Source organism: Vulpes vulpes, chromosome 3 (genome assembly GCF_048418805.1).
Source record: "Vulpes vulpes isolate BD-2025 chromosome 3, VulVul3, whole genome shotgun sequence".
Lineage (NCBI taxonomy): Eukaryota > Metazoa > Chordata > Mammalia > Carnivora > Canidae > Vulpes > Vulpes vulpes.
Genome location: NC_132782.1, coordinates 87,541,376 through 87,556,960, shown reverse-complemented (window position 1 = coordinate 87,556,960; position 15,585 = coordinate 87,541,376). Strand labels below are relative to the sequence as shown.

General features: G+C 49.8%; 1 protein-coding gene across 13 annotated transcripts in view; it reads right to left on the bottom strand.

Annotated features, from left to right (window-relative positions):
* LOC112929319 (monocyte to macrophage differentiation factor 2) overlaps positions 1 to 15,585 on the bottom strand; it is a 127,722-nt gene that overhangs the window by 58,186 nt on the left and 53,951 nt on the right. For 10 of the 13 annotated variants that reach the window (XR_012000553.1, XM_026011356.2, XM_026011357.2 and 7 more), the window contains one exon: positions 5,589 to 6,187. Coding sequence is in view for 12 of the 13 variants with exons in the window: in XM_026011356.2 (XP_025867141.1) it covers positions 5,589 to 6,187 (599 nt within the window). In the remaining variant the exon portion in view is untranslated. Of the gene's footprint in view, positions 1 to 5,588; positions 6,188 to 10,342; positions 10,468 to 15,585 lie in introns of those variants that run through there. The other 3 variants (XM_072753232.1, XM_026011359.2, XM_072753234.1) reach the window with 3 other exon arrangements.

The following is a 15,585-nucleotide window of genomic DNA, read 5'->3' as shown; positions in this document are numbered from 1 at the left end:
TTGTTCAAACCTATCTTGGGCATCCTTTCATAAAGATGGACTCAGTCTGTGCAACAACAGCACTGCAAAGAAGGCGGACCTGGACCTCATTTACTGCTTTCACTCTGTACACATCTGAACATGTGTTCAAGACCTCTAAGAATATTTCTGCCACTTCAACCATCAAAAGGAAAAAAAAGAGTTAGTTGACTAGCATTCTCTGTTTATGTGAATATATTATCTAAAACCAATAAGAGATACTATCCTACATGATTAAATATATCCTCCAAAATCTTTCCCCAAAATTATAAGTCACTTTTGGGAACCAACAACTATCAACATGCTTTAAATGTTAATAAAACATAGTTGTTAATATGTTAATACTTCTTGGAAATGCTTCACATGGTTAACTGGATCAAGTGAGATCTCTCTTCCCATTTAACCAAATTCCAAATTTTGCTTTTATGTCTACCTGTTTCCAGACAACTTTAAAGAGGTTGATTCATTTTGTTGCAATTTTGTATGACAGAGAAGGCATCAAGGACTAGGAGAATTTGCTGTACTAGTTAGAGAGCAAATGCTGGCTAATGGATTTTTTAAAAAATATACTTCTTCCAGAATTTAAAAATCAATTTCAATAAAACTATAAAGAGGTTTTAGAAAATATGAGTTAAGTGCTATTTCGTTTATACAATCAGTAGCTAGTCATGACAACCAATGAACATCCACTGTCACATTGTGAGCATCCCAACTGGGGGCCAAATGTAAAGAAAGATAAACTGCAGATCTAATGGCTAACAGATGTCTGGTATTCCTGCTCAACCCCTCCACCTGACACCTAATCCCTTCTGGCTCCAACTCCCCAGGAGAGCCTGCATCCCCGCAGGTACACACCTCCCTCCCTGCAATGTCCACACCAGCCATACCTTAGCCAATTCCTCTTATATTTTACATCCTGTAGACATTTTACACCAGTTGTGACCTCCCCTTGTGTGTTCTGTGTTAAGCTTTGGAGGCTCCTTATATAATATGGCTGGAATCCCTGGGGAGGTGGGGGTGCTGCTGGCCAGGCCCCGGGGTGGGCACCATCCAGCCTAGGGGAGCAGGCAGTTAAGCCTCTTCCAATGCTGCACTTCAATGTGGAACTGAAGGCTGTGAACTTTTAAAAAATCTACACAGTGAATTAAAGGATGAGATGGGCTGCGAGCAAATAACCATTCAACTTTATGTTCTCTTTGAATTAAAAATCCTCAAAAATGTCTTTTAAGCTCAATTACTTTAGACTGATGAGAAAAGTTAGCAGTTGTCTTGCTTTTCACCAAATCACATACAATAAATGCTGCCCACAATGATTTTTATCCCTGCGAATATGCTCAAAGGAATCTCACGCAAGACTTATAAGGCAGTTACTTCTAAACAAAAGAAGAAAATCGAAATCGCCTCCTTCATCCCGAGAGTTCTTAATGATCAGATTCATAGCAGAAGAGAAATATCAAAAGCACAGAGAGGTTAGGGGATGTGTGAAGACAGAATTCATGGTGCACAGTCAGTGGGTAGAGACACCAGAGGGCTCCCATGCAGCCTCAACATCCCTGTCTGTCATGGGGGTCCAGGCTCCATCTGCACATCCATGGATGGAGAAGTGGGAGGAACCACACACCCAAAGTCAGGCGCGCTCAGAGATGACATAATCTGCCCCCACCAGCCACTCTGGGCCTGAAGGAGAGGAGAAGCTGGTGGGTTGCACTGTCAGGTGCCCAAGTGGCAAATTCCTCGTCACTCAAACCCTGGCACTTGCGGACTGCCATCAGCACACCACCCTCTCTCCTCCCTGTCCCCATCCCCTGGCAAAGAAAATGGATTCCAACCCTGGAGTTTTAGATGCACACATGATGTGGGACTTCAAGAGGAGCTTGCTCTCCTTACATGCATCAAGAGGCATTTAATGAGCATCTACTGTATGACCCACACTGTACAGGCATTCAAAGGGTGGTTAGTCCCAAGGCCAAGGGCTGAGGCAGAGATGCCCTGCAATGGCATAGCCTGCACACCTTGAGTCACAGAAGCTTTGACACACTCTAACCTTGCTTGATTTCCAGGGGACACCCAAAGCAAAGGAGGAGACCCTGCCTGCTGGGAATGGAACAATGCCAAGTCTCTGAGGGCAATGTACACCACACAAAAAGGCACCCAGGAGCAGAGAAAGCAGCTCTGCATGTCACCCTCAAAACACTGGACTTTCAAGGCACCCAAGTACCTCAGTGAGCCACAAGACAGAGGGTGTAGCCTGAGGATCATAAAGGTACATGGCCACTGGCCAACCAACTAAGCTCAGGCTGCTAGGTCCAAATTGTGGTTCCCAAGCAAGGGCAAGTTTGCCCCCAGGGACAGCCACCAATGCCTGGAGACATTTTGGTTGCTGCAGCCAGTAGAGGTGTTGCTAGCATCTCATGGGCAGAGGCCTGGAACTGCTAACTACCCTCTAATATGCAGGTTGGCCCTCACAGCATACCATCAGCCTAAAATGTCAGTGAGGCCAAGCTTGAAAAATCTAGGCTAAATATTCTGCCACCCCGAGACACGAAAGAACCTTCTCTCGCCTTCCCAAGCCACTGATAAAGGCCACATGGCCCAGCTGTCACTCCTCCCCAAAGTGCAGGGAACCTGATTACCATCTGTATGTCAGTGACAGGACCCAGAGCCCTGTCTATGCTCCTGATGCTAAACACCAGCCTTCTGGGGATATGCAAGTAGGAGAGTCCTTGCCGCCCCCACCTACACCAGCAGTCTCTCTCCCAGAGCGGATGCACAATATTTTGATACTCTGGAAATCAGGGGGAAGCTGGCAGCTGTGAAAAGACAGTGTTTATGAAAACAAAACCCAAAGTGCCTAAGTGCATTACTATGGGTGCATAATAATGGTCCAAATGGTTAAGGAAAGCCCCAAGGATTCTTGCTCCAATGCCTCTGGGAAGCATCTGGCACACCCTCTTTTAGGCTTTGATTCTGAGGGGACCCCAACGAGTCAGTAGGAGAAGAGCCTGGGGTGAGTTCCCGGCACCCACTCCCAGCTGCTCCTCAACTCCAAAGAGCAGCCAGGATGCATGCCTTGGGCATTGGCTATAGCTCATTCTGAAACCAGTACCAGTGAGCCCAGACTCACTAATGACTGGGGTGAGTCCTTCACTGTGACAACGGGCAGTGGATTGGTGAAAACCATGATGGCAGTGCTCAGTAACCTGAAGCCTGAGAAGGCCGGTGTGAAGTCACACACAGATGCATGTGCATGCACACACCACATATAACACACACATGTGCACATATGTACATGCATACACGTGCACATAGGCACGTACGTGTACATGCACACACAGGCAGTCCCTTCCCCTTTCCACCACTTTTCCCAGATGAGGTAGACTACTGGCTCACTGGAAGAGTAGGGTCAACCTCTTCTGCTCTTTAGGGGAAAGAAGAACAGAGAAGCCGTGGAGCACTGTCCCGCAGTAGAATTCACCACCATCCTAAACACGAAAACGCCCCATCTCTGTAGGCACTGCTTTCACCTGTGCAAATGCCACCATGCAGCCTCATGCCCACACACAGGCCAGCTAGGCCCCACTCTCTAGAAGACAAGCAGGCCCTGGGGGTGCGATGGGAGGCATATAAAGCAGGAGACACGGGGCAAAGTCTTCCCGAGCAGCCAGACCAACAAGCTTGAGATTCTTATTATCAAACCTGGCACAGAATCCTCAACAGACATGTAACACCCCCTTCAGCTCTCTGGGGTCAGTTCGGACAAGGCACAGCCTCCGCAGGCCTCACCACACTGTCTTTACTGTCACAGGCAAGGGGGACAGCATGGTCAGGAGGCCCTGGGGTGCCCAGACCACACCCCAAGAGAAGGCCAGCAGCAAAGGCTGACTCCCTGGGGTCTAGGAGGCCTGCTTCAGGCAGGTAACACAACCCGCTTCCAGCCTGAAGAAGTGTGTCAGTGAGACTGGTCCTGTTCAATAGACTCTTTATTTGAAAGGTTTTGCAAAACCAACACCAAGTTGAATAGGCCATGGGCAATGGGGCCTTCCCTTGCCTCAACTCACGTAAAGGGAAGGCCATCTGCAAGGGGCTGGTGAACAAGAGACAAGGTCCCATGTCGGGAGATGGCATCTGGCCCCTGGTTCCCCACCAGCCATCATCTGTACAACACACAGCAATCTTTCCAAGGCCCTGGCTGAGTAAGGACAATGACCATGAGCTGAACACCAGTGAGGCCCCTCAGCAGGTCTGCCCGGCCTCGTGGGAGGCAAGACAGGGCCAGACAAAAAACCAAAGCCTAGGCCCGCCGGGTGGGGGTGTTTGGGGTGCTGGTCCAGAGAGGCTTGGAAACAATACCAACTCCACCTGGGCCTGCTTTTAATCATCATTGCATGCCAGTAACTCCCAATGTCATCAGGGATTAACTCCCCCTGTCAGAAGGAACCCCAACTCTGTCCTCCACACACTTCTGCCTAGGAGCACACAGAACAAGCTGCTTACCACATACAGGAAACATTAATAATGATACAGAATTTCAACTCCTTGGCATCTGCCAAGCACCATGCTAAGTGCTTTTCTATGTCACTAACACGAGGCTGAAGTCATGCCCCCATTCTCCAGATCAGGAAACTGAGGCCACAAGAGGTGAGCTACTTTGCCTAAAGTAACAGAGGGTCACTACTGCTAAATGCCAGTAGTGAGACTGTGAGACTGGACTGTGAGACTCAAAGGTCCCATCAGGCCTGAGTGACCCCAGACCCTGGGAGACCCACTGACCCACCACCCTGCTCCTTTTCACACACTGACAGTACAAAGCAGGCCCCAAAGCAGAAGCAGAGCTCATGAAAATGAACATTTACAACACCTCAGAGACACACTCAACAGGTCAGGAATGCTCAAGGCCCCTTTTGACCCTGGGGCATCATGAAATCAAATGATAACTCAGGACAAGTCCCTTTTTTGCATTAAGCCACCATTTCTCCAGGAAATTAAGAAAAAGTCAAATATGATTTGACATACGTTTAAGAGTTGTTCAGCATTTGAAGAAAATTATGATTTATGGCATTTACCTATTAAGGTCATCAACTTCCCGCCAACTGAACAATAGACAGACGCAGAGCAGGGCCCCACAGGTCGCCAAGTGCCCCAGGCACCCACAAACTCATGCAAACTCGGTGCACCCTGTCACCTCTGAAGACTCAACTTCCTCCCCTGTCCTTTCATTGCACTGTCCCTAAGGCTCGCCCAGTACTGCAGGTACTACCGGACTTCCCATAACACATGTGCCACCTCCACTGGCACAGCATGTATGGTGTCCGCTTGGCACTAGAGCACATGACTGCAAGATGGCAGCAGGAGCCGCTAAAGCACCAGCACGTATCCCGCAGCATAGATGAACTGCAGTCTCCACGGCAGCTTCAATTAAAACAGTGAATTTAAGAAGTCCTCAAACGCCATCACGGAGCAAACACACCTTACTGAGCTTTCCCCCAAAGAGATCCCTAAGCCTCTGCCTTTAGGTTCTCCCCCCACCAGCCCCTGCTTTCCACAGCCCCTGAGTCTTCTCCCGTCCTCACCTGCAGTCAGAGTGTCCACGTCCTTGGCTGCCAGCTCTTCCACGTCTGACCTCTTTCTTAGCTCAAACCTCCGGGACAAGCCTTCTCGGGGTTTCCACAATTCCTGGATCAAGAGGGGCTTCTCGTTATCCCCAAAGACCCGAAAGCATTCAGCCTGCCACTGCTGCCCAGGGTCACCAGCCTGGCCCACCACGTCACACAGCACATACTGGCTGGCGCACTCTGGGCTCAAGGCATAGCGCTCCAGGGCTTCCTTCACCAGCTCCTGGGCGCTGGACATGCCGGTGGCCAGGACACTCTTATAGTGGGTACCCGTGCAGACACTGTCCCCGAACACCTTCAGGACCCCAGGGGCCGAGAGCTGAGTGGAGAGTTCTGCAGGGTCATCGCTGGCGCCCAGGCTAGAGAAGGTGGTGTCCAGGTCTCGGTACTTGTAGCTCAGCGTCCGGGACAGCACGCTGGATAACAGCTGGCTCTGCCGCTTCAGCTTGCTCTTGGTGGGTGGAGACATGATGAAATGGGTCCCATAAAACATGGTGGGCCAGTCGTCATGGACAAGGACTGAAGGCTCTGGCCAATGACAGGGCAAAGGCTGTGTCCTGGGAGAAAAACATAAGGGTTAGCACTGACCATCATGAGTGGCAAGAGCAATCAAGGCTCAAGTGAATTCTGATGACTCAATAAGGCACCCAGGGCCTGGTTTCACAACAGAGCCAGCAGGCATGCTACATCCGGCCAAGTGCCACGAGCACCTGAGTCAGAAAACAGTTGAAGCCAGCAGGAACCACAGGGGACAGAGCAGGTTCCAATGGCCTCAAGCACCCTTCAAGGAAAGCCATTACCGGGAAGCACGATGAGGTCACCAAAAGGTAAAACAGGCTCTGCCATAGGGTTCTGACTTCTGCGGAGAGCCGGGCACATATGCCCTTGCGGCAGGCAGCCAAGAAACCGTGGCAGCGGGCATGTGGATGAGCGTACTTGCCTAGCAGAATCGTGCAGGGCTGGCCCGGTCCCGTAGGAGGCAGCCCACAGAGGGCAGCAAGCCCAATCCCCTTAAGCTCAGCCTCTCCTGCACCACAGCTTCTAATGCGGGGAATGAAACCCAAGCACAAATGGATCCAGGCAAACAGGCAAAGTCACAGACACGTTAACAGAGTACTGAGTAATCAGACATTCTGCACATAGATCCCCGATACATGGCTCCTCCATGACTGGCCGTGGCCTGGAAGAGCTGCTTCCTCAGGATAGCAGCACTACAAGGTCCACACGAGTACAATGGACACAAAAGGGCTCTTCCAGAACCAGGGGAGGCATGAGTGGAATGTATGCATTCCACCCACCACATCCAGCCTGGTATTCAGGCCCTGTCCCAGCCAGAGATGCGATCTTGCTGGGGAAATTAGAAACAGCTCAGGGACACTTTGGTGTGTCATAAAATCATAATTCTGATGCACCTGGAGCTTGAAGGACCTAGAATTCTAAGTTTACCAGGTGCCCCCTGCTCCCTGCCCAAGCACTGTGGGAGCAAGAAGGCAGTCTCTGCTTCATGAACACAGAGACTTTGCAACAGGCAGAGGACACTGAAAAACTGTACCCATCTCCTGACTACTGCATCCCGCTTCTCTGCTCACGTGCTCACCAAACCCAAAAGCAGACCAACCAAGAAATGTCTACTCTCTCAAGGCTCTGGAGACAGTGGCCCAGGTCCCAGTGAGGACAGCAGTGGGCATGGCCTCTGTGACTGGGAGAAAAACGGCACTCAGCTGAAGTCAGGGTCCTGTCCTGACCCACTCCTGGCTCCACGGGCACTGGAGAAGGCTTTCTGGAAGTGAAGCTGTGTGCGTGGGGTAGGAGAACGTCACTGAGAAGCCCCCCAAACAAAAGGGCCCACATGGACCCCAAGGGAACCCACAGTGGACCTGTGTTTGGGCCTCTTGCTAGCTCCACAGAGGCTTCTGTCACATTTTGTAAGTCTCTCACTCCACCCAGGGCTTTCATTGAGGAAGCCTGGAAGCAGACCTGCCATTCAACTCCTCTAGACCAGCCTGGGTCTGTCAGCCACCATACATCCTCAGAGAAGCCCCAAATCTTCAAAATGGTTCTGACAGCTTCTTGCACCAAAGAGCAGGTTCCAAATACTAATGTTTGCTCTTTGGGGGTGGGTGGAGGACATTCGTGTTCTATAGCCTGTTATTTATGCTCCCCCCCCCCCCCCCCCGCAAAGCTCTTTATTATACACCAGCTTCCTGAAGCCTAGAACTCTCTTAAAGCAGTCAGTGTCCTAAACAGAACAAGCATTTGGGGTTCTCTCCAGTCTCCATGAATCAGGGCTTCAATTCTCTCCCCCTGAGAAATGTGTGACCCACCTCCTTGTGAAATTCTTTTCTTTTTTAAGTATTTTTTAAAAGATTTTATTTATTTATCCATGAGAGACACACAGAGAAAGAGAGAGAGAGAGAGAGACAGAGGCAGAGACAGAGACACAGGCAGAGGGAGAAGCAGGCTCCATTGAGGGAGCCCGACGTGGGACTTGATCCTGGGTCTCCAGGATCATGCCCTGGGCCAAAAGCAGTGCTAAACCACTGAGCCCTCCTTGTGAAATTCTAACTCTGGCCTCCCCGCATGGGCCCATCAAACACAGCTGAAGCTTTTTGGATAGTACCTGCATACCAAGTTTGCACGCCACACCAGCAGCCCATTCCGATGTGAGCCTTCTGAGAGTTACACAACCCTGCCTCTCAGGACACCTCAGCTCAGAAGCCTCTAGGGCCTTTGCAAAGTACCTGAACCTTCCATAGACGCCCTGCTTACCTGGCCCCCTCCCCCTCCAAGCATTGGCCCCAGGGTCTTGACCCAAACCCAAAGTGGCCCAGAGGCTTGGAAGCTGCTGCCTTTCGAAATGTCTGAATGTGAACTTAAATATGATGTCCTAAACTGCAAGGAAGGCACCCAGGTACAGCATAGAAGGGGAATGCTATTCTGTGCCTGGCACAAGGTCCAAAGTTCTGTAAGTTCTGAAGCATATACAACTCTGCTTTAATAAACAAGAAACAGAAGCTTACACAGCTGCTAGGTTCCCTCCCAGGGACTCAGAAACGAGCTCCCCTCCCTTCTCTTCAGCAGGATTCCAAGGCAAAGTTAGCAAAATCACATCAAGAGGAGAGAAAATGTAGGACAGACTGTGATCTATCTGTTCTCTTCAGAAGCTCCTTCTTAAGCCCCAGAAGTGCCAGCAAATACAAATCGTGGTCTATCTGGCCAAGGAGCCTTTTTCTCCTCATGGTCATTCTCTCTGTGGCCACTTTCAGAGAGCAGCCACCAATGGTGGCCACGTGTTCCCTCGCCAGCATCCTTCACAATTGCAGAATGCAGAGGATGACCTAGTTGTCCCCCTGTGCCAGATGGTCCCTAGCAAGGGCCAGAGCGCAGGTACACCCTACAGAGTGGGGTGTGCCCTGGGTAACTCAATCTGGGTTTTGGAGGCATGACCTGTCTTTCTCTTTGCTGCCCACTCCTCTTTCACACAAATATTTGGGGAAACAGGACCAACCGTGTAGGACACTTGCTACTGCACCTCTCAGGCAATGTTTTTCTCTTGTTCTCCAGGAAGAATCTAATTTCTGATGAAAACAAGCTCAAGTCACCCCAGTGAGTGCAATGAGTGAGGTCAGTGCCGGGCTGACGAAATGGGTGGAGACACATGGCCAGCCCAACACCACAATGTGGAACTCATTAGAATTTCCACCAGGACAGGGAAGGAAGAGGGTAGACTCTCAGGCTCTGCTTTATCCGCACCGTCCATAAATCCTGTTTTGAGAGCTCTAGCCAGAGCAATGCTTTTAAATACAAAAATAATTTAATCAGATGTAATTCTGACATGCTACCCTCTTGAGAGGGGACTTTTTCCACCGATTGGATTAAGGACTGGCTCCTCTCTGGAATGCACAAGAGGTGCTAACTGGAGACACCTGTAATCACCCTCAACTTGCAAATTCTTTTGGGCAATTCAGATTAACTAAACACTTAACAGGGAGTGTGTGTGTGTGAGTGAGTGTGCGTGCGTGGGGGGGGTGGGGGGTGTTGCTGAGCAGGCGGGTCTGCAGCCTCCCACCATCAACCGGCTCCCTGATGGGAAAGAAGCCAGTTTCTTCCTCGGAGGCCCCCAGGAGCTCCAGCTCAGCATCTGTTTTCTTAGATGCAGTATTTGTCGAGGGGCTGGAGGTGGTACAGAAATAGCTGGGAGACAATGCTTTCAGCTGGCACACGAGTGGGGGAACGCGCCGCCGTGTGAGCAGGAAAACCAGGACCAGCTGTGGGCGGGTGGAGGGGGGATGTCACGCCGACCCTGGAACGAGGGCGCGGCCCCGGGTGCCCTGCTCCCCGCGGCGCCCGCGCTGCCAGACGCCCTCGAAGGGACCACCAGGGAGACTGAGGCCCTGGGGTGCCCTGCAGTGGTGGGGCCGGACTCCCGAGTCCCATGGCACCGCTGCCGCAGCCGGACCCTGGAACCTGCAGGGCCGGCCGCCCTCACCCGCGCTCGCCCCCTTCGGGTCCCGCCCCCTCCCCACCCCCGGAGCCGCGCCCGGGGCCGGGACACCGCCGGTCTCCATGGCAACCGGACAAGCCTGGCCGGCCCGGCCCGGGAGATGCCCCGTGAGGGCCCCGTTGCCCCAGCGCGCGCCCCGCGGCCTCCCCGCCGGCCGGCTCTGCGCCCCGGGACCCCGGCTGCCGCTCCTCGCGCACCCTGCACTCACCTCCGGCACAGCCCGCCGCCACCGCGTTCCCGCGCCGCTCCCACACTGCCGTTAACCCGCGCGCCCTCGCGCCCTCGCGCCCTCGCCCCGCGCGTGGCGCGGCGCCTCCTGCCGGCGGCCCAAAGGACGGGGCGGGGCCTGTGAGGGGGCGGGGCCTCCCGCCGGCCGCCCAACGGACGGGGCGGGGCCTGTGAGGGGGCGGGGCCTCCTGCCGGCCGCCCAACGGACGGGGCGGGGCCCGTGAGGGGGCGGGGACTCCTGATCGGCCGCCCAACGGACGGGGCGGGGCCTGTGAGGGGTGGGGCCTCGTGGGGCGGGGCCTCCCTCTGCCGGCCACCCAATGGATGAGGACAAGTCCCCGGGGGGGTGGGGCCTTGGTGGGGGCGGAGTTGGTGAGGAGTTGGGCTGAGCGCCAGCGCCACCTGCCGGCCAATTAATGTATATGGGCGTGGCCTCGAATATAAGGGCGGGAGGAAGTCTCCCGGGGAGGGCGGGGCTAACTGCGGAGAAAGGGACCAAAGCAGCCCACCCTTGCCTGCAGCTCAAGGGGTGGTGCCTCTGCAGGAGGAGCGGGGTTGGTTTCTCCCGAGGCCTCTTCCTTGGCCTTCTCCTCCGTGTCCTCCCATGAACATCCTTCTGTGTGTGTCTGTGTCCTAATCTTCTGTTACAAGGACGTCAGTCATAGTGGATTAGGGCCCACCCCAATGACCTCATTTCATGACTTAATCACCTCTTAAAGGCCCCACCTGCAAATATAGTCTTGCTCTGAGGCGTTAGGGGTCGGAGCTTCAACCTATGAATTTGAAGGGGACACAGTTCAACCCTAACACTCATCTTCGTCACCTGGCCAATCCCCACTCTTCCTTTAGGACTCAGATCAGGTGTTATTTATGTGGTAGCCAACCTCCCAGGAGATCCCCAATGATTCACACCCTCTGGTTTTCACACCACTGTGTGGTTCCTTCTTGTGTTGGATAGGGCTGATCTGTGTAATCACTAAGATCTCACCAAAATGACAGTGTGACTTCTGGAGTTAAATTATAAAGGATGTGGCTTCCTTGCTCTCTCTGGGATCACTCACTCTAAGAAAAGCAGCCTGTCATATTGGAAGAACACTCCAGAAGCCCTAGAGAGATCCACATGGTGCAAAACCAACAGCCAGCATCAACCTGCCATCCACATGCATGCACCATCTTGAATGTGAGTCCTCCAGCCTCAGCAGCCTTCAGTTGAATGCATGCTGCCCTGACCAACATGCTAATTGCATTTCATGAAGGACCCTGAGCCAGAACCATCCAGCAAAGCTGCTCCCCAATTCCCAATCCTCAGGAACTGTGGGATGATATATGTTTCTTATTGATTTCACCCACTGAGTTTGGGGAAGTTTGTTATGCAGCAAAAGATAGCTAACACACCTTATCCAGGAAGGGCTCCCTGCCCCCCACACTTGAATCTACACCCCTCCTCTGCACTCCCACTGGTTCACATTATATCAAACTATGTTCCTTAAATGCAAATGAGATGTTACTCCTCAGCCTATGCTCCTCCATGACTCCCCTTTGCACTTAGAATAAGCAGACCTCAAACCCTACCCCAACTGTCCCTGCTGCCCATGCCAATGCTCCCTCCATCACAGCACTCTAGCCATACTGAACTTCTGTTCTCAAATGCACTGTTCATTCCCACCTCTGAAATCTTTCCCCTTGCTGCCTCCTCTTCCTCAAATACTCCTCCTCTTGTATCTGCATGCTGGCACCTTCCCCTCATTAAAAGTCAGCTCCACTACTCTCTCTGGACTCGTTCTCTTGATGGCCTCCGTCTCATTACTTGCTTTATTTAATTCATAGGCATTTATCACTACTTAAATGTATTTGCTGTGGGGCACCTGGGTGGCTCAATGGCATCTGGCTTTGGCTCAGGTCCTGATCCCAGCATCCTGGGATCTAGTCCCGCATTGGGCTCCCTGCAGGGAGCCTACTTCTCCCACTGCCTGTGTCTCTGCCTCTCTCTCTCTCTCTCTCTCTCTCTCTCTCCCTCCCTCTCTGTCTCTCATGAGTGAATAAATAAAATCTTTAGACATAAACATAAATAAATAAATAAATAAATAAATAAATAAATAAATAAATAAATTTGTTGGAGTATTCAACACCCACTGAGGGTTGTGTTCTGTAAAGGCGGGTACCTCATCTGCCTTCTTTAGTGCCATGCTGGTGCCTACGAGGTACTCAATAAATACTGGCTAACTACGTAATCAAAGGAATGAATAAATTTCCACCCATCTCCTTCTCATCCCCTCAACTGGAAACTTATCAAGGGCAAGAACTGAGTTTTATTCATCTATGTATCCCTGCGCCGGGCCCAGGGGCAGGTGAGCAAAACAAGTTTTTGAGCTGCAAGGTTGACCATCTTTGGAAATCCACGGAATAAAATGGAATGCCACGAGAGGGCAGCAGAATCCTAGGACTCAATCAAGGAAAGGCACCAAGAAGCCCAAAGAAAAAGCATCTGGTTAACACCAAAGGGCAGGTTCCCCAAGAGATGACCTGTCTAGGGGCAGAAAGACTGGGCTCTGGGGGGGACCAGAAGGGAGGAAGGACAGGTAGCAGCAAGCACATGGACTTAGATCCCAGTCTTTCTTTCTGTCCAAACAAGTGATTTAATCCTGGGATCCCATTCTCAATGAACTCAGCACCACAACCCACATTCCTTGTACACTCGGCCATTCCTTGTACACTCATCAGGCAAAATTCACTGTTACTTTCCTTGCTGTGTCATATGTTGAGCAACTTCCAGTCAACAATGTAGTATACCTCCTGACACTGGAGATATACGGGGTATCAGGTCTACAGAGTAATGATATTTTATTTTATTCAGTTTAAAGTTGATATGTCTATTCTGATGTAGAGGAATTTGCATCTGTAGCTTGAGTAAGATACTTAATTTGAAAACAATTCAGGGATGCCTGGGTGGCTCAGCAGTTGAGCATCTGCCTTTGGCTCAGGTCGTGATCCCAGGGTCCTGGGATTGAGTCCCACATCAGGCTCCCTGCACGGCGCCTGCTTCTCCCTCTGCCTGTGTCTCTGCCTCTCTGTGTGTCTCTCATGAATAAATAAATAAAAACTTAAAAAAAAAACACGATTCAATGTATGGAGATGGGAAATGAAGCCAGGGGTAGTAGGTGTATTTGATTGAAGCAAACAAAAGGCTCAGTTCTGTTAAAATGGATCATGTCAAATCACTTTACACTTGAGTATTTCATCTGTTGCATAGAACCTGAACCACTTACTTGATTGTCAAAGATTTTAGCTCAGGTGGACCTAAGAAATCATCTACCCCAGTGGTTAATAAACTATTCAGGTGGGGAAGCCTCGAGGCCCAGTCTTGGAACTGGGGAACATGTGGGATAGTATTTCAAACCAAGTAGAAGTTAGGATCAATGTCATTGGCCAAAAATATGACTTTGTGATATGATCACAATATAAGATCACGAACATGAGCATATGTAGCCTCAAGAAACACAGTGTTGAATCAAATATGTTTGGCTGGGTCTGACATTTCCATTCACATTAATTTTTTTTATTTGTTTACTTGATTTGATGACTGTGAGAATTTGTTATAGAAAGTACCATTTAGTTTGTAATGTATGTATGAGAAAAATAAGATTGAAAAAATACTATGCATTAACTGTTTTGAAATGAGAATTGAGAACAAGTGGCCATTTTTCAAATTGGGGAGAAACAGCTTAGTCCAGCTGGAGATCGTTCTAGTGCCCAAGATACACGTGAGAGCCCTTAATCTAAGTCCACGTCTACACTGAAGCCACGAGAGGCTACTTGACTTGCCCAAGAACACAAAATTTTATTAACAGATCACTTCTCCCTTGTTAAATCACATTCAAGAAGATGTGCAATCAGGCTCCATGCAGGGGGCCTGATGTAGGACTTGATCCCAGGACCCAGGATCATGACCTGAGTGGAAGGCAGAGGCTCAACCACTGAGCCATCCTGGTGCCATGTAATATAAACTTATATAGTTTATATTTAACCATTTATTTGTTTTAGTCAGTATCATTACTGTTTAAAAAGGAGGAAATTAAACATAAATTTAAAAAAATTAAAAGGAGGAAATTAGCTCTCCTATTATGTCTCTCAATTCCCCTTCCTTCTTCCTATATTTTTACTTCTGTATTATTTTTTATTTTCAAGATTTATAATATTTACCCTTATCCTGCAATTCTAATTCCCAGAGTGATCTCAACTTAGTTCTATATTTAAATGGGATAAACTTCTTTAATTATTTTACCAGTTTTTCTACTACATACTTTTTATTTTGATTAATCCCTTCATTTCTTCATTAAGTAATATTTTTAAGAAGGTCATAGATGCTGTAGCATGTAATTGAGCATAGCCATCTCTTCCTTTCCTTGTTTTCAACTTATTTTGTAATTACCCTGCATTTGTTTACCATGATCTTTTCCTCTTTTTCTTCCTATGCAAAGTACTTTTATATTTATTGTATGTTTGTTTTTTTAAATCAAATATCATATTGTCTGCGATACATAATAAATGAATTCTAATTCTGTAAAAAAAAAAAAAAGAAGATGTGCAATCAGGATAGGTTGGGAATATTAACAGTGATTATTTCTGGGTGATGGAGTTTGAGGCAGTTTCCAAAGATAGATAGCCCTATCAATATGTCCACATCCCACATGCTCCTCTTCCACTGTAACTCGAACTCTCCTCCATCAGGTGGTGGAGAGGAGGTCTGCCTTCCCTCCCCCTTGATCTTGGGAGGACTTTTTTTTTTTTTTTTTTGGAAGGACTATTTAGCTGTGTCCACCATAGAACATAGGAGAAGTGAAGACTTCCAAAGCTAGATCATAAAAGATCGTGTCTCCCACCTGGCTTTCTTTCTCTTGGGACCCATCTGCCTTGTTGTAAAGGGAAGCCCAGACCAATGGGGAAGTCATCTGGTGTGTATTAAGATGTCTTTGCTTTTGATGTTTTCATATCTGGGACCTTATAGCAACCATGGGAAGACTGCCCTTCCCAGGGGTAGCCAATCTCTGGAGAGTAAACAACTCACCTGCTAAGATATACCTTTCATATGCAAACCAACCAGTCGTTTCATATGCAAAACAACCAGTCTAGAGACCATGCCTCCCCACCTCCTCTATTGGGCTCTTAAGACTCCAGACCAATATTCCCCTGTCCTCATCACCCCAGGACTAAGTGTCACACAAC